This window comes from Ceratotherium simum, chromosome 35 (genome assembly GCF_057802395.1).
Source record: "Ceratotherium simum simum isolate JZ-2026a chromosome 35, ASM5780239v1, whole genome shotgun sequence".
Lineage (NCBI taxonomy): Eukaryota > Metazoa > Chordata > Mammalia > Perissodactyla > Rhinocerotidae > Ceratotherium > Ceratotherium simum.
The window spans coordinates 15,702,371-15,726,830 of record NC_141934.1 but is presented as its reverse complement, the minus strand read 5'-3'; the positions used below and the strand labels follow the sequence as shown (position 1 = coordinate 15,726,830).

The 24,460-nt window shown below is 38.7% G+C and overlaps 1 protein-coding gene across 5 annotated transcripts in view; it reads left to right on the top strand.

Moving 5' to 3' along the window:
• The window catches only part of BICDL1 (BICD family like cargo adaptor 1), a 95,637-nt gene that overhangs the window by 46,068 nt on the left and 25,109 nt on the right, over positions 1-24,460 (top strand). For all 5 annotated transcript variants that reach the window (XM_087424118.1, XM_087424121.1, XM_087424120.1 and 2 more), the window contains exon 3: positions 22,395-22,511. In XM_087424118.1, coding sequence (XP_087280244.1) covers positions 22,395-22,511 — 117 coding nt within the window. The remainder of the gene's footprint in view (positions 1-22,394; positions 22,512-24,460) is intronic.

Sequence of the window (24,460 nt, the reverse complement as noted above, 5' to 3'; positions counted from 1 at the left end):
CAAATTTCAAATCTATCTTATAGATCATGCTTCCAGATATGAATTTAGAACCTACCGTGTTTAACTTTTTTTGGTTTTGGTTTTCATATATTCAGCAAACTTTTGAGAACTGACTACCAGTTACAGGCCAGGCATCAAGTATCTGTCACTTCATCTTACTCTCTGCTGCATTTTAAAGTAAGTTGGAGACATCAGTACACTTTACTCCTAATACTTGAAGAGATATGTCATTAACTAGAGTTCATCATTTGTTTACAGTTCTTTTTGTGTGTGTAACTTTTTGTGTGCCAGGCACATGATAGGTGCTTATCACATGTCTACTGAATGTGTGAATGACTCAATCAGATTAAAACACGAGAAGAGAAAGAAGACTGGAGTGTGCGAATTCATGCAAGTGGTAGAGCCCTGTGCAGTTTGAAGAGGCCGTTTCATGTCTGCTTTCTTGACAATCTCAAAATTCCTTCTACCATGTCTTTCCTTCACTCCATTACATGTATGCAGGGCCCCACACATGCCCGTGTTAGAACATTCCATTCTCCGAGGAAAAACATTCCGTTCTCAGAAGCCAGGAAGAGGGAATCTTTTAGGAAAATGAGACCAGAATAAGTCGGTGCTCCTCTTCCTGGTGGTGGCTCTGGGGTCATGAACAATGACAGAAACAAGGAGCAGCTGATTAGGATTTAAAGGGAGGTTTGTTTGTTTGTTTATTTGGCCTAAGTATCTCATGACCTAGCCAAGCTGTCCTCATTATAGCCCTGTCACTTTTAGGCTGACAGGTGAAAAAATTAAGTTAGTTTCTGCTTGTTCAAATTCTGTCCGTTTTTCCAGGACCAGCTGGCAGTTCCTCTCCTCCATGGAGGCTTCTCTCACCATTCTAGCACAGTGATTGCTTCATTTTCTGAACTCATTATCATTTACTTGGCACTTATTATTCACTCCCTTGGAGATTTTGTTTTAACTTATTTTTTAAGTGTCCTTTTATTATTGCAAAAGCAGTACATGTGCATTGAAGAAAATTAGAAAATAGAGATGTCAAATAATTAAAAAATAAAAAATCACATTTCCACCTTCCAGAGATAACATTGAAACAGCTTAGTGTCAGTCTTTAGGGACCTTTTCCTAGGAATATAAAAATACATCTACAGTTTTTTTAAACCAAAATGATGTCATATGCTGCACATACTATTTTGTAACCTGCTTTTTAAATCAGTGATCTCCACCTTTCCACTCCAGTAATTTTTCATTATTCTAATTCCAAGTCTGTATTCAAATTTCCCCACTTGACCTCAAAAGATATCCTTTATTCTTGATTTGCAAATCAGGATCCCATCCAGGACCATGCCTCATGTCTGTTGCATTATGTCTGGTCCCTTAAGTGTTATTTATTCTAGTACATCTCCCATTTTCCATTAACGAGTTGAAGAAACTGGGCCAGTTGTCCTGTAGAAAGTTTTAGCTTCTGAGTTTGTTCGGTTGCTTCCTCATAGTGACGTTTAGCTCGTTCTTCTATTTCCTGGCACTTCCTATTAACTGAAAGTTATATATTAAAGCTTAATGGATTCAAATCAAACATTTTTGGCTAGAAGATGTGCACTTATGATGCATTACATCAGATGACACATAGCTGGTTGTCCCTCCATCAGCGATGCTGAGATTGACCCCTGGGCTATGGTGATGGTGTGAGATCCTCCATTGTTCAGTTGTGTTTTTCCCCTTTTGACAAGAAGAGTACTCTGTGGAATGTTCAGGCATTGACTTATGAAAGATTCTTCTTTTGACGCTACCAGATACTGGAACTCAGTTTCTCATCCTTCATGATCATTGAGCATTTTGATGAAAATAGCATATCATCAACTAAATTTTTGCATGTAACTTTCCTACATGGTTTTGGTCTGTATAACTTACTGTTCTAATTCTGGAAAATGAACCAGTATTAGTTGTAGACTAGTAAAAATTATACTTTATCTTTAAGAATGAGATTAGGGAGACTTCAAATACAATGAATGAGATCTGCCATCTGTAGAAATGACAAACTAAGAATTGTCTTTTAATGAGTACAGTTTGGGAACATGCAAAATACAGTCAAAGTTTCTTGAGTATAACTTTAGGAAGGCATGACTGGACTTATTTTTAACTAAAATTATGATACTAAAATTAAACACAAAGGAGTTTGAGAGCTGCCGTCTGGCAGGAGGTCTCCTTTCCTGGATTGGGAGCACTGGGCTTGAACAGAAGCATCTGGTCCTGGGCAGTTGATCTCTGGAGAGGGCATAACATGTGACTTTATGACCCTGTTCAGGACGTAAGATCATCCAAGAAACTCCCTAACTGGAATTGGGCTTCACACGACAGTTTCTTTCAAGGGATGCACAGGGATCAGAAAACTTTTTATTTATCTCACCTGGTGAGATGGTCAGTCAGGCTGGTGGTCAGGAGTCGAGTACGGCTTTACTGAGCCTTGTGCTCAGGGTCTTACAAGTCCCCTCCACAGCACAACCCCCTTTTTGTTGTGCTACCCAGAGGAACCACTATCCAGACTTTTATGGTAATTAGTCCTTTCCTTTGGTTTATAGTGAGTTTTACTTGCTAAGTATGTATCTGTAAATAATGCTGTTCTGTTTTGGGATTTGGCATAAATGGAATCATGCAGTGTGAACTATTTTGTGTCTGACTTCTTTTGCTTAACAATTTGTTTTTACACTTCATCCATGTTGATACATGTAGCTTAGGTTATGTTATATTCCATTGTATGAAAATATACCTAATTAATTGTGATAGTTGTTTATAGGTTTTAGCTATTAACAAATAATGCAGTTATAAACAATCTTGGACATATATCCTGGTGGACATAAACACACATTTCTATAGGATATACACCTAGGGAATTTCTAGTACATAAATCTTTGACAACTTCTTTGATTATTCCTGAGGATAGATTCTTGGTAGTAAAATTAATGGATCAGAAGGTGTGTAACCACAGAAGGTTATTTCAGGACTTCTATGAATTTTCTCCATCATCAGTAGGATAGCCTTTATTCTAGTTTAATTCTTTCTGCTACAATATAGATCAGCTGTACTTTGGTCAATCTTTGCTAACAAGCTATAGAATCGGTAAGCAATTTCCTTGTACTGGAAGCATCAGATTTGTTTTTCTCTAAAGTTCATCTGGAAATGTAGTTCTTTCATGTGGCCTATAGCCCATTCTTTTGGGTTTATATGGTAGTTATAGCTGATTGGCTGGAAAACTTAGAAATATATAGATGTATAGAAATGTATAGAAATATCAATTCACCATGATCAAATAAATATAACGTATAAATAAATACATTGATTTGTATGCTTAATTTGAGGATTCACTTTCCAGAACCTAAGATCTATCAATTAAATGTTTTTTTTGTTTTTTGTGGGGTTTTTTGGTGAGGAAGATTGGCCCCGAGCTAACATCTGTTGCCAATCTTCTTCTTTTTGCTTGAGAAAGATTGTCCCTGAGCGAACATATGTGCCAGTCTTCCTCTGTTTTTTATATGTGGGACGCTGCCACAGCATGGCTCGATGAGCAGTGTGTAGGTCCACGCCCGGGATGTAAACCTGTGCACCCTGGTCTCCCGAAGCGGAGCATGTGAACTTAACCACTACGCCACCAGACTGCCCCCAATTAAATGTTTTAATATATGTGCTTCTGTGTTGTTGATTTTACTTGAGCAAATCTGATCCCTAGTCTGTTCATTTATGTGTTTCATGTCCTTCCTTGAATGCAGGACTGCATCTTATTCATAGCCTAACATATTGCCTTTCCTGTGGTAGATGTTCAATAATTGTATGTTGAAACGGTATTGGGTTACCACATTATTTGGAATTGTTCCCTTTGTTGTACTTTTGCTCTTCCTTAGTAAGTTAGGTTTATTAATGAGTGATCATTTTGATTTATAGAGCACCTTCTCTGCCACCTAGGAGCTCTGAGGTGACAGGTTATTTAGATTCTTTTTGGCTTGGAATAATTATTCTGGCATTTAAATGAGCCTCTGTCTGAATGTGCCCCAAATTTTTATTTCTATCTTTTTAAGCTTCCCTCTTCCCGAGAATTTTCAGCCTAGTAAGACTGCAATTAATTACTTAATCTCCATCATGGCCTCCCAGATAGACATGGAAGTTGACTGACAGAAAGGAAGCAGAAACAAGTTTAAATAGAATAGTGCTTGACAGTGAGATAGCACTTTATACCTGCAAGCCTTCACAGACGTTAACTAATCGATTTTCTAACACCTTGGAGAAGTAGGAAATGGGTTTTTATTGTGTATTTAATAGCTGAGAAAGTGAAACATCTTTTTAATCTCTTAACTCCTCCTGAGACTAGTTGTTCACTTGGGAACAGATTACTTTGTTTAAAATCATAAAGACATTTTCTGTAGCCTGGTTCACATAATACATTTCTATTTTTTTTTAATCTGAATTTTTTTAACAGATTCATCCTTTGACCTTCCATTTTTCTCAGGAAACAACTGAGTCAACTTCTAGGCTTACTGCTTTCATTTTCTTTCTTTCTTTTTTTTTTTTTAAAGATTTTTTATTTATTTATTTATTTTCCCCCCAAGGCCCCAGTAGATAGTTGTATGTCATAGCTGCACATCCTTCTAGTTGCTGTATGTGGGACGCGGCCTCAGCATGGCCGGAGAAGCGATGCATCGGTGCGCGCCCGGGGTCCCAAGCCAGGCCGCCAGCAGCGGAGGGCGCGCACTTAACTGTTGAGCCACCGGGCCGGCCCACTGCTTTCATTTTCACAAAGCCAGTCCACTAGGCAGTTTCCAGAAGTAGTAAGCTATTCTTGCTTCCTCACGTTGTTTGGAGAAACAAGAAAATAGAACAGACACCAACTCAGAACACTAAGTAATGTCTAATTGCCCCTGAAGGAAGATCCAGCATTGGGTAGAGTTCGTTTGTCCCATGTTTTTTAAAAGCCTGAGGAGACAGGCCAGATTGCTTACGTGAATTGCTTGTGTTCCCCAGTGAGCCAGGAACAGTTGGGAACGGAGTCCAGTAACAGGTAATCCATGTCCCAATACTTTTTCCTTAAACCAGTGGTTCTTAACCCTTTTGCCATCAAGACACATGCTCAAAATGCTTCTGTAATGTTCAGTTTGCCCAAAGGACTAGCTGCAACTATACCTTTTGTCTCCCACTCGAGAAAACATAGTGAGTGAACATTTTGAATTTGCTACTATTGATGTTTTTTGAACTGAAGTATTTACTACATTACTTTATTAGTAATAACAAATGGCTTGCAACATATCCCATGACCAGTATGTTCATAGTTACAGCTTTATATAAGCTTTTTAATTAATTTTTTTTTCAAACTAGTATTTGGACATTGTTAGAAGTCTTTCAGTACCTTTGATTTCTTAAAAAAAAAAAAACACACACACAGCAGTCTCTGACTCTCCACCTGCTCACATCAAATGTAGTTCTTTTTATTTTTTTATTGATTTTCTTTAAATCACTTTTTGTCAGCTCCTTGCCTGTTGTGAGCCAAGCCCTATCTGAATACTGAAAGAAGTTGCAAGAGAAAGTTGAACCACCCTTTCCTTTGAGGACCCTACAGTCCAGCGCCAGTGATAAGGCTTGTTTTGGGGAAATAAATTGTCACATTGGAAAAGTCACTTAAACTCTCCAAAGTTCAGTTTCCTCATTTAAATAGTAGGTTAATAATACCTAGCTAACAGGTATTATTATGAGGACTTAGTGAAATAATTCATGGGACAGCAGTTAGCACTGGTGTCTGGCTCAGGGTAGGCACTCAGTAACTGTTCATTCAACTTGCATTTAGGGCACCATGCAAGACACTATCATTAGATACTTAAAGTCTGATATAAAAGCCATTTTTAAAAATATGAATTGAGAGACAGAGGCCAGAACTGAGAATTTATTAGGAAAGGCTTCATGGAGGATGTAGGATTTAAAGAGGCTCAGAACTTAGACGGTCAAGCTGTAGGCATTATAAGGATAAGAAATGGATAGAGTGATTTGGATGAAGAGTTTGGGCTCCCCTACCCTCCCCCAATTATAGGGAGTCTCACCAACTTTTTATCCCTGTATAATATTTGTGTTGCTTCCCCAGTGACTTCACAGAAAAATAATTCTACACCCGGTGGTAAAACCTTATGGGGCTAATCCTTGTTAGCATTACTACTATTTCCATGGCAATGATCAGCTGATATATAATCTTAGTGAGGCAAGATGTGAGAAGTATTTTCATCAATAAATGCCCAAATTTGCTGGTAGAATGTCCCACTGGGAGCTTATGAGACAACTTAGCTGCTGTCTCCAAAATCTAAACTCTGCTTTTCCGTATTTCCATGTTTGAACATTTAGTAGGAGATGCTTTTAAGAAACAGTCTTGCCATGGATTTTTTTCTATAAGGAAATATCATTCTGCTTGAATTCTCTTTGAACAGTTTTTGTAAAATGGGCATAACAAGATAAGGTAAATCTGAGGGAGGAAAAAGGTTTTATATCTAATTTACGTAGCAGTTTTGTGACTATTTATAAGTAATTAAGGGCAAAGGTAATAATTGCCATGATTTATTTTTTGTCAGTTTTGCTCAAGTGAAAGGAAAGATTTAAAAATAAAATTCTTAATATTTAAAAATAAAATTTTGCTGCTGAAAACTGAACTCATTCTGTAATATGGGAATTATATAGAATTTGTTTTGTTCCCTGTGACATTTAGGAGTATGTTATAGACAACTGTAAGTTGAAAATGAGTGAATATATACATGTTTTCCCTGTATTCAGCAAATTTTTCTACTCTGTGTCTGGCACTGTTCTGAGTACTGGGGTTATGGCAGCAAATGAAACAGAGGCCCTGCCCTTTTGAAACTGACATCAAGAGCAGAGAGAGAGGCAATAACTCAGTTAACAAAGAGCTATATGTCAGGTGTGATAAGTGCTATAGAGAAAAATTCAACAGAGGACGGCAATAGAGATGGACCTGTGTAGGGGTAGGGTGAACAAAAGAGGTCTCTCTGAGGAGATGACGTTTGAGAAGATACTTGAGTGAGTGAGGGAGCAGGCCTTGTGAATGTCTAAGGAAAGAGTGTTCAAGACAGAGTGATAGCAAATGCACAGATCATGATGTACTCAACAGGGCTGAGGACAGCAGCAAGGCCAGTAAGAGTGGAACAGAGGGAATGCAGTGGATAAGAGAGGAGATCAGAGATGAGGTTGGGATTGAGGAAGGAATCTTGTAGACTCTTATAAGCCATGTCAAGGACTTTATTATATTTTATTCTGAGTAAGATGGAAAGCTTCTAGATGGTTTTGAGCAGTGACATGATCTGACTTGGGTTTTTAAAGAATCGCTCTGCTGCATGGAGAATAGGCTGCAGGAGGACAAGGCTGGAAGCAGGGAGACTAGTTAGGTGATTACTGCAATCTGTGTCTAGCTGAGCAGTGACGCTGGCTGGAACTAGGGTGGGAGAGTGGAGACACAGAGAGAAATGGTAGGATGCTGGATATTTATTTTACTCAGTAAATACTCACATAGTGCTTATTATATGCCAGGCACTGTTCTAACAGCTTTATAAATACCAACTCATTCATGCTCATAACAGTCCTCTGAGGTAAATTTCAAAGGTACAGCCCACAGGATTTGTAAATGGTTCGAATGTGGGTGTAAGGGGAAAAAAAGGAGACAAGATTAATTCCTGTGTTTGGGCCTAAAACTCCTAAGAATGGAGTTCCATTTCCTGAGAAAGGGAAGACTCGGGAGAAGCATGTTTGGGTGAGGGCCCAGAATCGGGAGTTCAGTTTTTGTATGTGTTAAGTTTGAGATGCACATTAGCTATCCAAGTGGACGTGTTGAGTAGGCACTTGGATATAGGAACCTGAGGTCAGAGACAGGTCAAGGCTGGAGATAAATTACAAAAGAGATCTCAAAGCATTCAGGAAGAAGTCTGTTTCTTGCTGCTAAACCTAATAAGAGGTAGATATGCGGGCAGTCTTTTCCCTTGCATGTGGTCGTGTGGTGGCATTTTCATTGGCTCTGGGATCAGACCTGTATTTGAATACTAGCTCCATCACTTACTAATTAAGTAACCTCAACTATGTGACTTAATCTCTTCTGCCTTCAGTTTCTTCATCTATAAAATGGGTTAATGGGACATGTCCCATAGCATTGTTCAGATAAAATGAAATAATGTATGTTACCTAGAGCCGTGCTTGGACATAAAAGGTACTTAATAAATATTCATTATCTTCTTTTTCCTCAGGTTTAGTTTATTGGTTCAACCCAAGCTGACAGAACATGAGCTTCTCTTCCAGGATAAAAGAAATCTGAATTTAAAGACTACTCCCACATATACTTCTTGGGGGGTGCCTATTTAATAACAAGCTCCAAAAAGGTTTCAGATCTATCTCCTATCAAACAACAGTGACCTTATAAAAGAAAGGACTTTAGTGAGGTTTTGTAGAAGGCATAGGGAAAGAAGTTGTGGGTTTTGAGTATTAAAAGGTTCCACATGCAAAAGCAGAGTGAGGGTGTAGGTAGAAGCACCAAGCAGCAAATCCACGGATCAGTCATGGATAATTTACATCAAAGCCTAAGTAAATCTGCTTGAGTCATGATGACCTATGGGAGGAGATAGTGCCCTTTCCTGGGGATGGGCTATTTAAATCAAAGGGAATTATCTCATTAATTCCCTGATGATCCTGCTGGAATTTTGCTAAAGGGACACTCCTGGGGTTAACTTAATCCCACTTCTATTTTCTATGGTCATAGCTTGGCTATCTCAGAAAGTACTCACGTAAGGTGTGCAGATTTTATCTCATGCAGTAAACTTTTGAGCACCTACTGTGTGCCATGTACTTCTTTAGGGAAACAAAAATAGGAAATACAATTCCTGTCCTTAAGTTCTTCACAGTGTAAGAAAGAAAACAGACATGTAAACAACAAAACAGTGTGTAGTAAACAAATAAACAAAATAGAGTGTATAATACAGTCATGCGCCGTATAACAACGTTTCAGTCAACGATGGACCACATATATGACAGTGGTCCCATAAAGTTAGTACCATATAGCCTAGGTGTGTAGTAGGCTATACCATCTAGGTTTGTGTAAGTACACTCTATGATGTTCGTACAATGATGAAATCGCCTAACAACGCATTTCTCAGAACGTACCCCTGTCGATAAGAGACGCATGACTACTCAAAGTATTATAGGACTGCAGATAATGTAATTTTACCCTGGGAGGTTATAAAAGCGATATAGAGGTCACTGACCTCCGAACTGGGCTGTTAAGCTTAAGAATTTATCCGGTGAAAATTTTCGGAGAAAGACATTCCAAAAAGGGAGCATGCTATAAGCAAAATCATGAAGGCATGTTCAGGGAAAAAAGAAAAAGGCATAATTTGATTATTAGTTTTGTTTTTGTGGTGGTAGGAAGAAGAAAGTGACCACCAGTTAGGAAACCAATTTTTCCCTAACCCTTCTCCTGCTCTGAGCAAGAACATTTGAACTTTCTAACCTTTTTAGGTCTAGATGAGTCCCCTGGTGAGCCATATGACCAAAAGAAAAAAAAAAGCATTGGAAATACTAGAATTTTCTTCTTAATAGGATTAGACATAACAGTTATTTTCTCAGGGAATCCTGAATGTGTCCCTGTGACCATTTGTCTTTCAGTGAAGGCTGCCTAAGTGTTTGCCCCAGCTCATTCCCATCGCTGTCCTAAATTAAAATTTGCTAAGTAGAATGTCATTTAAAGTATCTACCTTCCCCCAGCATTCCTGTTTATTATGTAAAGCTTCTCAGTTTCTTTTCTAAGCATCTCCATGTAATCTCCTTTTGAAAACAAACATTTCACATTCTGGGAAGTCTACTCACAATATTTTCAACCCTGAGGGAAGACGGAGGCCTGTTCCAACATCGACATGTTTTGGGGGACAATGCAGTGCCTCAGTGTAGCTGAATAGTAGTTCTTTTAGCTTGGCTACATTTCTATATATACTCCCCCTTTTACCCCCAAGACCTTTCAGGCTTTCTCTATTGTTACCATACCTCCATCCATGGATGAAAGAGTGTGCCTGAATTCTCTGCAACTCCACCTCAGTTAGGCCTATCATTCTCTCCATCCTCCATCAGTCCCTATGCCAAACTTTCTTAGGTTCTTCAAGATCTGCCCTCATTTATATTTAATCTTTTAGACTTTTCTGTGCCAATGACTTGAATGTCAGATCTTCAGTCAGGGTTGATCTTTGAGATTATTAGAGCTAGAATATAGTAATGATGAAGATGGCAACAACAGCAACAGCTAGCACATATAGTACTTACTGTGTACCAGACACTGTTCTAAGCACTTTTCATATTAATTTATTTCATCCTCACAGTAACCTTTTGAGGTAGCTACCACTTTATCCTGATTTTCCAAGTGAGGAAACTAAGGCACAGAGAGTTACACAGTTTGCCTGAGGTCACGCAATGCAGTAACTGGTAGAAAAGAAAGACTATGTTCTTTTCAGACTGAATTTGGAAGACGGTTTTCTCACAAGAACTGAGTCTTATTCATCTCTCTATGCTCAGTTCAAAGCATAGAAAGCGAGTGTTCCATCCGTGTTGGAATTAATGCAAATTGCCAGGCCATCAAGCTAACACAGAGGATTGTGTCATTTTGATTAAAAAAAAAAAAAAAAAGACCAAGTGAACCAAATGCTCTGATTGTGAATCCGGTATTTTGGGACTATATGGGGACTATTTTATTATGAGTCCTCATAGAACATTTAAAAAATCTCTTCTTCTGAAATATTTTTTATTAACTAGCAGTAGGGATCTGACATTGAATAATGGTCCTCTTTCAGAAACAAAAGCGTATTAACATTTGTCCTTTTTTCTTTTTCAATTAAAGCCTGTGCTGCCAGAGTTGCTGGTCTTTGATGCTGAGGGAGTACGTTTGTGACAGTGGTTAAAAGGAGGATAATAAAACTATTATTGTGCTTTAATTTTAAAGTTATTTCAAACAAAACAAAATTAGACAGGGCCCCTACCTAGTGGGCATACACCTTCTAAATGTCAAAGAGCAGCTTTTACACATACCTCGTATAAGCAGGGCCACCAATAATGCATTGACTTTATCAGGCCTTCCCTCACATGGTAATAAACGTTGTTAGTGGCATTGGACTTTCCTCATTCCAAGGGATGTGCTTTTGGTGTCTCTGAAAATCATCCAATATGTGGCTATTCGTTTTTGTCCTAAAAAAAAAAAAAAAGAAAAAGTAATAAAATAGAAAGAAACTGAAATGGGAGTCAAGAGCTAAGAAGCTCCGTGATCTTAGGGAGGACGCTTACTTTGGCTCACTCAGATCATATCCTGATAGGCCTCACTTGGTTGACCCCGCCTCAGTTTCATCAGCTGTTCAATTAGGGATTTGAACCAGATAGTCTCTGAGGTTTCAACTTTCAAATTGCATGTTTTCCTTTGAACAAATGTCAGTATTCTCCTTGGAGTTTTCACTTTATCATAAATAATAGTAATAGCTATAACATATTACATATTTAATCTGTGCTAAACATTTTATCTACATTATTGCATTTTAATTCTGGCATAACTTTAAAGGTAGATCTTTTAATCACCATTTTTCAGATGAGGAGACTGAGGTATAGTGGTTGTATAATTTTCTCAAAGTCACATAGCTGTATACTTTGTTCTTCCTTCTCTTAAGACATTTACCATATTTTGTCTTGAGCTGTTTGTTTACTTCTCATACCACCTACCAGTATACACAAATATTTATTCGGTGCCTTATTTTTGTTTTTTGTATGGGGAGGATTAGCCCTGAGCTAACATCTGTTGCCAATCCTCCTCTTTTTGCTGAGGCAGATTGGCCCTGGGCTAACATCCGTGCCCATCTTCCTCTATGGGACACCACCACAGCACGGCTCGACAAGCAGTTTGTTGGTCCACGCCCGGGATCCAAACCTGGGAACCCCAGGCTGCTGAAGCAAAGTGCATTCTTGTTAAAATTACACGTCCCTGTTTCCTGTGATTTGCTTTTCCATCCTTTTCAGTCATTCTCCCTAAATTGGTATCTCATTTGTTTACCTGTCACTTGCTGTGTGACCAAGGCATCCCTTCTGGGCCTCAGTTTCCTCATCTGTATAATGAGGGAGTTCAAATAACTGGTTTTTGGTTTTTTTAGTAAGGTGCAACTCTGACATTCTTGGAACCTAAAGTAGGGACCAGATCTGTCTTCCTCGCTATGGCATCCCTAGTGCCTAGCAGAAATCTGGCCACACAGGAAAGGCTTAATAAACTTCTGTTAACATTTTGATTTAAGTTTGGGGTCTGTGTGTCTGCTCTAGTTTTTTGGAGACTTTTATTCTTTTTTTTTTTTTCATCCCATAGTAACCATACTACTATACATTGAGACTTGATTCTTTTAATTTACCAAGGGCAATTTCTGTCAGCCTTGAAAGATCCTTAGTTCAGTTCAGTTCAGATGTGTTTTGAGTACCTACCATGTGCCAGACATTGTGCTATCCACTGGGAATACGAAAATGAACTAGACACAGTCACTCCCCCTTAAAAAGCTTAAAATACAGTGAGGGAGAAGGACTTAAAAGCAGATAACTAATAAAATGTAGTATGTACTCTGCCAGAGATATGTGCCCAGGGTGCTATGAGAACTCAAAAGAGAGCACTCTGGAAAGTCTGAGAGCAGAGAAATCTTCCTGGAAGAGGCGATGCTGTGGCTACGTCTAGAAAGATAAAGAAGAGTTAGTCCTGTGAAAAACTAGGGAGAAGCATGTCTGGGGAAAGAGAACAGGGGCAAAGGGACACAGTTACAGGAGATGGAAGGTTGGTGGGGGGCTGACCTCAGAAGGTCTTTTGTGCTTATAGGTAACAGAGAACCACTGGAAGATTTAAGCAAGAAGATGCCTTTTCAGATTTACATTTTTATTTGTGTCTTTTTATCAGCTAATATGGGCACTATTAATGGGCGTTAGGAGAATCAAGTCTTTTCCTTGGAAAGATAATCTGTCTTTTTTTCCTTCTATCAGCTTTTCAAGATTATCTTAGTCTTTGGTGTTCTGCAGTTTCTTTAAGATATATCTAAGGATGAATTTCTTTTTATTTATTCTGCTTGGGGTTCATTGGGATTCTTGAGTTTGTCAATTGGTGTCTTTCATCAGTCAGGAAATTAACAGGCCATTATCTCTTCAGATATTTCTTCTGTCCCATTATGGAATTACAGTTTAAGCTTCCAGAGGATATATTAACATATCTCTTCTGTTTTCCGTCTCTTTGTCTCTCTGTGCTGTAGTCTGGATCATTCCTTTTGACTAGTCTTCTAATTTGGTAATTTTCTCTCCAACTGTCTCAAGGATTCTTAAGCTCTATTAATTAACTTTATAGGAAACTGCAGGGTTTTTTTCTAAAGTGTGTTATGCCATTTTACATTCCTACCAAAAATGTATGAGAATTCTGGTTATTTCACAATTGCCTGTGTTTGGTGGTGTTGGTCTTTTTAATTTTAGCCTTCTTATAGGTGTGTAATGTTATGTCATTGTGGTTTTAGTTTACATTTCCCTGGTGACCAATAATGTTGAGCACTTTTTCACCTGCTTATTGGCCATTCATACGTCTTCCTCTGTGAAGTGTCGATTCAAATCTTTTTACATATTTTAAAAATTGGGTTGTCTTTTTATTATTGAGTTAGAGGTTTTTATGTATTCTGGGTACAAGCACTTTGTCAGGTATATGGTATGCAGATACTTTGTCCCAATCTGGGCCTTACAGATTTACTTTCTTAATGATATCTTCTAATGCTTAGAGGTCTTTAATTTTGACACTACCCATTAGATTTTAATTTCACTGATTATTTTTTATTTCTAGATATCTTGTGTCTCTTTCAATATGGTAGGTTGTATTCTATATTTTCTTGTTCCCTAGAGATATTTTTAATCTTTTATTTATCTAAACATAATCAACACAGTTGTCTTATAATCTATATCTGACAATTCTCTGGGGTCTGAAGTCTTTATGGATCTGTTTCTGCTATTGTTTATGCTAGTTCTTGCTCATGGGTCTTTGTTTCCATGAGTATGTTTGTTTTTGTTTTACTATAATATGCTTATTTTTATAGAAAACTATTTGTGGAGATTATTTGATCTTTGGATAAAGGTACCATCCTTCAGAGATGATTTGTTTTCTTCTGCCGAGTGTCTAAGGACACTACCAATCTGGTATTTAAAAAAATAATAATAATGTTAGACTTAACAGAGAAGTTACAAAAACAGTACAGACATTCTCATATACCTTTCATCTAGCTTCCCCTAATGTTAACATTTTACATAACCATAGTACAGTTATCAAAACCGGGAAATTCACATTGAGACAATATTAACTAATCTACATACCTACTGGAATTTTGCCAGTTTTCCCACCAGTGTTCTTTTTCTGGCCCAGGGTACAGTTCAAGCTCCCATATTGCATTTAGTTGCCGTGTTTCTTTTGTCTCCTCCAATCTCTGAGAGTTCCTCAATCTTACTTTGTTTTTCTTGAACTTGATACTTTTGAAGAGTACCGATCCATCATTTTATAGAAAGTCCCTGAATTTGAGTTTGTCTAATATTTTGTCATGGCTAGATTGAGGTTATGCGGTTTTACAATGATAGCACAGAAGTGCATATGTGCCCTTCTCCATGCATCGTATCGAGGACACATGGTGTTGATGTTTTTTTACTGGCGATATTAATTTTTATCCCTTGGTTATGGTGTGTCTGCCAGCCTTCTCCATGAGAAGTTATTATTTTCCCCTTTATAATTAATAAATCTTATGGGGAGTTACTTTGAGATGATGCAGACATCCTGTTTCTTACCAAACTTTTGCCCACTAATTATTAGTATTCATCCTCTAGTTCTTGTCTGCAACAGTTATTACTGTTGTGATCAGTAATAACTGATTACAACAATATATACTATTGTAAAACAGTATTACTGTTGTGATGCTTGCCTAATGGCAATTTTCTATTTCCATCATTCCTTCTACATTTATTTATTTTGGGAGGAAGATCAGCCCTGAGCTAACATCCATGCCAATCCTCCTCTTTTTGCTGAGGAAGACCGGCCTTGAGCTAACATCTGTTGCCAATCCTCCTCCTTTTTTTTTTTCCCTTTTTCTCCCCAAAGCCCCAGTAGATAGTTGTATGTCGTAGTTGCACGTCCTTCTAGTGGCTGTATGTGGGATGCCGCCTCAGCATGGCTGGACAAGTGGTGCATCAGTGTGTGCCCGGGATCCGAACCTGGGCCGCCAGTAGTGGAGCACGCACACTCAACTAACCGCTGAGCCACGGGGCCGACCCCCTCCTTCTACATTTATTAATTGGAATTCTTCTTTAAGGAAGAGCTCCCCCTTTTCCTCCATTAATTTATTTATTCAATTATTTATTTATCAGTGTGGACTAATGAATATCTTATTCTATGCATTATAATTCATTACTGTCATTATTTGTGTTATTGATCAAATGGTCCCAGTCTTAGCCATTGGGATCTCCTTCAAGTTGACACCTATGTCCATTCAGTATACCTCCATCATTTTTTGAGTGCTCCTTTCTTTCTGGTGCACAAGATGTTCCAGTTTCATTCTGTATTTTTCCTGCCCCAACCCTGAACCAGCCATTTCTGCAAGGAGCCTTGCTTCATTTTTTAGAGATTGGTATTTAGAAACCAAGATTTGAGCACTAGGTGTGCTTATTGCTACTGGGATGTCATTACTTGTAGGCCCTCTCAGAGGACAGAGCTAGGAAATAAATATATACTAACACACTCATAAACAGACATCTATAATTATTGCTCAGTCTATTCATTTGTATATATATTAAAAACCGTAAGTTCGTAGTGATATCTCTGATTCCAGTCCAACACCACAGAGTTCATTCTGGCCTTCTCTGTTTCCTTATTTGTAACTTCTTTTACCTCAAGAGAAAAACCTGCTTCTCATTATCCATGATATATTTACTTATGTGTTCAATTGTATTAAACACAGTAGTGTCAGAATCACTAATCCTTCCCTGTGTGAGAAACAAATTTATTAACTATAGTGCAATATCTGTGTATAATTCCTATTTTCTTGGACCTTACAGTCCAAGAAAGTTAAAAAGTCCAAAAGACTGTTTTCCAAATTATTTACGTCATTTTCTTCTCCACCTCCATCAGTGTGATTATGTTTTTCATTTGTGGTGTGGTTAGATTTATTTGTTTCTGTCTGTGTTCTATTGATTGGTTGTAATAATTTGCATATGTGAAACATTAACATGGCTCTATCACTATCTTGTCAGCTCTTTGATGCTTTTAAGAAGTCTTTTCTGTTTTATTCAGTATTTTTAGCTGTTTTCAATAGGAAGGTCAGTCCAGATAACCTAGCCTACAATATTACCAGAGACAAAGCCTTTTCTTTGGAAAGGTATTGATGAAAATCTTATTGTCTTCATATATTAAGGAAAATATAAATACATGAGAAACTTTACTTCTGAGTTTTATGTTTGAAAGGCTCTGGGAGGAATTGGCATACTGACGCCTAGTGAGAACAGATAGACTGTTTTACATTTTTTGCATTTATTTATCGTCTAGTAGATGGCTATCACTTTTATTACTATCAATCATCAAGATAGTAAAAATGAGGCTTGTCATGTAATACGCTCTCAATAGGCTCATGGCACCCATTACCAAATTTGAAAATTTTTAACAGTGAAACCTTGAAAATAAGAAAATACAGACTTCTAGTTAATTGGATTTTCCAGTTTAGCAAAGGCTAATCATAAACCCATTTTTGGTTTAAATTGGTATAGATTTTCTTTTCTAAAGTATATTCATCTACCTTTCTGACATGGTAAGGTTGTCCATTCTCCTGCTACTCAGGTAAAGTTCTATTACCACCATCCCAGTGACAGGTATTCATTATAATTGCAAAATATGGGACACCCCAGATGCCTAACAATAAGGGAGTGGTTAAGGAAATTATAACATATCTACTTGATGGAATATTATGCAGTCTCTTAAAATGATGATTAAGAAGAGTAATAATAAATAACATGGAAATGCATTTGATACAAAACTAATTGTACACAAACACACAGAAATACTTGTAGAAAGATTGGGGGGGTGGAATCAAAAAAATGCTAACGATGTTTTTAAAACATACCCATATTCTGCAGTGGGGGTCTGTTACATTTAAATTGAAAAATAAATTTAATTATTTTTAAAGTAGTGTCCTAAAGTAACAGTTTTCAACCACAGTAAATTACAAGTCGTTTTAAATAATTCACACTTGATCCTAAATTAGAATAAATTCAAGGTTCTTGCTCTGATTAGTCACTTTCATTTTAACGAACATTTTTGAGAGGGAGGGAAAGGGGTTGGACAGGGAGTGCTGTGGGTTGAGGCTGAGAGTATGAGTGTAGAAGCTGGAGCTCCAGCACTTACCAGCACCAGGATGACCTCGGGAAAGTGACTTACCCTCGATATCCTCATCTGTAAATGGAAAAAGTCAGACTACGTACTACTGCATGTTATTGTGAAGATTAAATGAGATAACAAATGTGAAATGCTTAGAACAGGGTAAAGCATATAATAGATGCTTGATAATGTGAACCATCACTATAGGTGTTGTTATCATCCTCATTGTCACTCCCTGCTGAGGTGTTTCAGGCAGATACTCATTATTCATCGTGCCCTGGCAGAAAAAATTGAGAACTTCTCTCTTAAAGTAAAACTCAGTAAATCAGGCAGAGTGTTAAAATAGTAGATCTTTCCTACTATAATTTCTAAGTTAATTGGTTCATTTTTTTTTCCTTTTGACAAATAAGTTAAATGGATGCTCATGTGTAACTAATGTAATTTCCTTTCCTCCATTTAATGGGAAAGTATGTAGTTAATAGTTCTGCTTTGGCCAGTTTAAACGAACTTAATTTAAATGTTCCAGTTTGGGGAAATGTTCATGTTGTTATTAATCATGTCAATAAGAAAAGTAATCATGGAACAGCTCTGCTCAGGGGAGAAAGGAATCTGTCTGCGATGGTTCTCTGACCAAGTCAAGCTTATCAGGGAGAAGAAACACACTGTCAATTTGTTTTGCCAACTTGAGGGTTAATTAAATAATAATAACACAACAGTCACATTATAACAGGAGTTCATTTCAGATGGTTCAAGAACTATCTATATAAGTGTTAAACTTTTCAGCATTCTTTAACAGAACTAGTTATTTCTTGAATGTCTTATATTCTTTATCATCCAGCCTGTATGCAGTGAAAGTAAAAGAGACATTTTTGAGAATATTAGAAATAACTATCTAAAGATTAAAACATTTCATGATACCCAGTAGCGGCAACGTATTGGGAAGGAGACATATTTATATTCTGTTGGTAGGGGTTTAAATTGTCCCCTTTATGGGGGACACTTTAGCAAGACCTATCAAAATGAATGTGCATATCCTTTTACCTACTGTTTCTACTTACAGAAATTTATTCACTTACAGGATAGTCTCCCTCAAGCATGAAGAAGGGTAAGCAAGGATGTTTTTTGCAGCAATGTTTATAATAGCAAAGAAGTGGAGTACTCTAAATGCTCATAAATAGGGACTAGTTAAATAAATTATGGTATATTCACGTAACTAAGTACCAGATAGTTGTTGAAAAGAATAGATCTACATATTGACATGAAAAGATGTTTAAATATATGTATATTTAAAGCCAGAATTTTTGGTAATGTTTCAGCTAGATAGATATGAATAGAGAATTTTCAGGACTCACAAGAAACATCTCTAATATCATCTACATGATATTAGAGATATGGATGGTATTAGAGATGTCACTGGAGAGTGGCACTGATGACCATGGATAAGTGGAGATTTGAACTTTCATTTCAATCCTCCAGTTCCCTTTAATTTTTTTTGCTCTGAACATTTGTTATTCCCATTATAGAAAAAATCTTGAGTTTAAGAAGAAGAGAACATATCTTGAACTAAAATCATACCATCTTTTTTATGTTCACCTATGATTACAGATGTCATTCTTTGCCACAGTTTTGCCACAGCTGTTATTGACTGCTTACTGAGGCACAGTAGACAAAACTCATCATTTTGAGAGGTAACTGTAAGTCCCATGCCTGCAATTTTCTACCATCAGAATGAATTGTCCTAATATCACCCCCAGCACCACCACCAAAAAAGCTCCCAGGGCTACAACTGCTGCCCCAAACCTAAAAGTAGGAAAATTTCTATCTTCAAGAGAGCTATAATATTTGGGATATTTGCTGGCTATTGAATAGCTTTGAAAGGCCACCAGGAGAGCAGAACTGAAAGGTATGGCTGCCAGATATTTCTGGTTTTCTCCATATTTTTTAGCTTGACCCACAACCTTCATGATGTTGGCTGAGGCACTTAACAAGCTGTTCTCGGTGCAGACCCCAGCAGTGGACTGAACATATGACAGCGCCCTGTAACATACACATGGTGTTCTTAGCTCCTGGTTTTTAAAAAAACCAAACAACTGATCCTTGAATCTTTTACTGTTTCCCACAGTTGCCCTAAATTTGTGACAGTGCAACATTTCTTTTCTTTCTTTATTTCCCTAAACTTCAGTGATTTGGCTCAATGTCACAAAGTCCTGAATTAGAAATAGGGAAATGGGCCTTCCTTTAGACCTGCCCGTTTTGTGTTACTGTGTAAAGGAGGAATATGTCTATAATTTGGGAAAGTGAGACCCAGGTTAAATGACTCATAACAGCTTGTACACGTATAGATGGTAGGGCAGGAACTCTAACCCTGACAACCTGACTCTTAACTTTTTTTCTTTCCTCGTACCTTTCCTCCTCTCAGGAGCAGAGCAGGTCCCTTCAGAAAGACTGCTATTACCCTGGCTAACTCTCCTACTTGAAGAACTTCAGAGAAGCTCTGAAATTCATTATGGAGCTAAAATTGGCTTTGTAGGCTTCCTGATACTTTGATCGGAAACCATTTAGAACATTAGAGTTGTGTATGAACTTAAGGGGTTATTACTTAATTTACATACAGGAATAGCTAATATTCATTCTATTGGGTCTAAAGATCTGAGCCAGATTCCATCTCTGAAAAAGAAGAAAATAATTTACTTTGACAGGTGCATTAGCTTCTTGCAAATGGTAGATTTATATGTCTGGTCGATCCATCTGCTCCATCACCATCACAGGCAAATGATTGCCACCTGGCTGGAGGTGGCCATGGTGTGGTGGGGAGAGCACAGAACCGGGAGGCCAAAGACCAGCACAGTGCCACTTCGCTCTCAGCCTCTACCTCCTTGTCTGCCAAGCAAGGCCAGTGATACCTGCTTCTTGGGGCTGTTGAAGATTCAAGTGCGAGATGTAGGTTAAAAGCCTTTGTGAACAGTACATCCTTGGGCACATCTGAGGAATCAGATGTTGAAAGGAGACATTATAGCTTAGTGGTAGGAGCTGAGACTCTGGAGTCAGGCTTCCTGGTGGGAAGAGACATTTTATTTCTAGGAAGATCGCTTTGAGAGGAGACTAGTGTACAGCAGCATTTCTGATACCACCTGGGCTAGATTCATAACCCTCAGTGCATCTCTGTGGCTTGGTTGTCTCATGGTTTATGTGAAGATGGTGATGCTCGGAATAAGGTTAGCTGCCTGAATTACCCAGTGCTTTTCAAATCTAAATGTATTTGAAACCCTGATAGTCAACAGAATTCAGTACATGCCATCAAGCTGCAGCATTTATGAGATGAAGTTTTCCTTATGGGGCCTAAATTCTATTAGAAGAAATTTCAAGAGTCTTAAATAAAATTGCTTAGTATTTAAAAAGAAGAAGAAAAGAAAGAAAAAGGCCTTGCCAAATTGGACTCGTAAAGTTTGGTTTCAATAGTGAGTGATAGAAGTAGGAAAAATGATTTCAAGATTGTAAGAAGGCAGTATTGCAGTCATAATTTGGGGATAAGGTAGCCCAAAGTTTACCATCCTGATGCTGTCACTTACTGAGATATTGGGCAAGTTCTTCACTTCCCTGAGCCTGTCTCCCCAGTAGTAAATTGAGGGTGGCAGGCCCTACTTTGGTTGTGACAATATTTTAAAGCATTTAGCACCGTTCTTGGCACATAGTAAGTACTCAGTAAATATTACTAATGTTACTTTAAGGCAAGGATGACTAACATTGTGTTTCTCAGTGATTAAGAAGTCTAAGACAAGCTGTGGTGTCTGAAATTAAATTTAGAATAAGGAGGAAAAAGAGATGGTTTGATTTTATTTTGTCATGTGTTTTATAATTGTTTAAAAATTAGAACTATAGGTTGAGATTCTCAAGTGGCCCTCTAGTCTAGGGGACATTTGTTGAATCTGTGGGACCAAAAAAAGATGAACAATTGATTATCTAGCATTTGAAGATAAGAATTGTTGAACATGTACCCAGTACTGTGAGAGCCTCATTGAACAGCTAGCCTACCGTTTTAACATTATTACCGTCCCACCTCCTCCGAAAGCTTTTCCTAACCATTTTAGCACACAGTGATCTCCCCTGAGAACCCATAAAGCTTACCGACCCCATTTGGCCTCAAAAAAGCACTGAGGCAGTTACTTAACCTGTCCTGTGGCTTTCCTCTCTACAGGGCTCTCCTCCGTGGGGGCTGGGCTGGGCCCACAGGAGGAAGACTAGAGTCCATGTCTTACAAGGGAACATTCTTTCAGAATACTCTCCTGCATATGCAAGAGAAGGTGTGGACACACTGAATGGTATTTGGTGTTTGCTGTGTTTCAGTATTAGAGAATAAATGGATTAGGATGGGAGATGAGCACCTCCTCAGAGAACTAAAAGTTTCAAAAAATGTCCTTAAGGAATGAACGGCAAAAATCTTAGACAGGATAGGGAATTTCAAATAGTGCCCATGTTGAGTAGAAATGGGAAATGCAGATACGTGATTGATTTACCTGGGCCTCGCTGAGGAAATGGATGGGAGAAATAAAGGAATTTCTAGGGTAGTAGGTATATCTGTCTTATTCTTTCATGTAAAATACTGAGACTTTCTTTCAATTTAATAGCCATTTGCTGAGCTTCTACTATGTGCAGAGTAATAATGATGATAACTAACATTTGAGAGCTTACTAATTCCTAGGCCTGTTTCCTCTGATCAGCAAAGTGCTCTTGGACCTAGACAGAGTCATTCATGGTGGAGGTGGGGATGGGGTTTGTCTTGTTTGGGCGCTAGAGAACAAATGGACTAGGGGTAGGAACCCAGCATCTCATCCTGTACTCCTTATAGAATAGAGACTTGCAAAGAGATGCTTGAGAAATGAAAGGCAGAAATCTGAACAGACTTGCTTGACACAACCTCTGAATCGGCTCTGAAGGTCTTCTCTGCTTGCAGGCATCAGAAGTTGAGAGACAACTCTCCATGCAGGTCCATGCCCTCAGAGAAGACTTCAGGGAGAAAAACTCCTCAACCAACCAGCACATCATCCGGCTCGAAAGCCTTCAGGCCGAGGTGAGCCTCCCTTTGCGGCAGTGCTTGGAGATGGAATTGCTTCTCACTGGAGATGCTACCCTGCGTCTTTTGGATAAGGAACCCTCTCAACTGGGAAACAAAAACCTGCTCTATCTTAAATCTCTAGAGAGACATATCTGTGAGAAACTAAATGGGGAACATTTGATCCATGTTCCTCTGGGTAGCCTGTCGTCTGGAAAAATAAGGTTGCCCAAAGTTGAGTGTGTTGAAATCATGAGTGACGTGCTTTTTACTGAATATGTTGATCCCTCCAACAACATCCTTGCCAATCCTAAATAGAAGGTGAGAGAGGGAATCTTCTCTTTCTGCATTGCATTTGGGTCCAGTTCAGTCCACCCTAATAGGGCCTGTTATTCTCACCTATAAAATTAGTCGTAGAAGTGTCTACTTCATAGGGTTGTTGTGAGGATTCGATGAGTTAATACATAGAAAGCACTTTGTGTGATGTTTGGAAAAGAGTAATATTAGTAAAAGCATATGAGACGCTAGGCAGGGTCTGTGGCCCTGAGTGGGCCAGAGGGAAAAAGAAAATAGCACTTAGGGGACAATACTGTGAGAGTCTGGTTGTGGGAGGGTCATATCACCAGCCCAAACAGGGGCTGTCCCCTGGGGAGGCTTCCACCTAATCTGCCCCTGAGGACCCCTCAGCTAAGTGTCTGAACAGCAGCCCTTCAGCTAAGTTACACTTTGAGGGACAGTCTCAGGCCAGATGAATGTGCACCCCACTGTGGTTAAGGAATCAGCCAGCGTGGTCAGGCCCAGAGAAGCCCAGATGACTGCTCCCCTTCTTCTAAATGACCTGAAGATGTTTTTCCTAAAGTCTGTCAATATCTTCTCTTTTCTCCTGCCTCTCATTCCCTTCCTTTGTCCCTTCCCTTGGAATTCCTACTGGTATTGAGCAGCAGGTTCTTGAAGTAAGTAGTTGGTTTGGTGGGTTTGGCATGCCTGTCTGTGACCATTTGTGTGCATGACTTGCCGTTCAGCTGCCTCTGACAAGATCTGGCTCCTTCGAGTTGCCTGTCTTCCTCTCCCCCACCCCCCCACTCACTATTTCTAGACCCTTGTGACACAGGTTCATTCCCAGGAATGTTTATTGCCAGATTTGGTCACAGGTTTCAGGGTGTGTAGGGTGGGGTGAGGGAGTTGGCTGCCTAATGCCGATTCCTTGCTTCGTCCAATAACACTGCTACTTTTAAAAGCCGAGCTATGAAGTTGTTCATTTCAAATAAGTTACTTCATGTAACTCTGAACTTCTAAGTTTTTTTAAGGGACCAGGGTTGTGTTGTGTATCAGAACTGTATTACCTCATTGCTTCACTGAGTGGAACTTGGCAAACAAAGATTATCCATAAGAAAATGTAAAGGTCAGAGGGCATTTAATTGAAAATCAACTGGAGTAAGAATTCCCTTCACGTGGGTAACGTTGCTTCAGTGTGGGGAATAGTGGGCCCTTTCACAAGAGGGCCCTGCTCCTTTTGGTCCCTTACCCAGGTGCACACTTGAGAGTCAGTATTTCTTTGTTTGGCCAGATACCTGATCTCTTGGACAATGGCCACATACTTCATTTCCCCAGGATGGCATCCTATCTGATTGATTTGAGGCCAAGGAAGATCTGTGCCCCGTGAACAGAATTCTAGTGCAGAGAGAACTAGAGAACTGTTCTAGTAAGAACAGCCAAAAAGCAGACAGAAAGGTGGATTTCAGAGGACTTGGGACAAGTTAGATGTTCATTTCAAAATCTCCACTGGAAAACTTCTGAGGTTGGTCCCCTTAGTGAATTGTTATCCACGCTAGACTAAAGATCGTGGAAAACATCTTAACCACATCAGGAGAATATTTACAAGCAAGAAGCTGGTTGAGAGATCAGTCCAACAGGGAACTGGTAAATGGGAGGGGGACCCACAGGATTCCAAAAGTCCCCCATGGCCT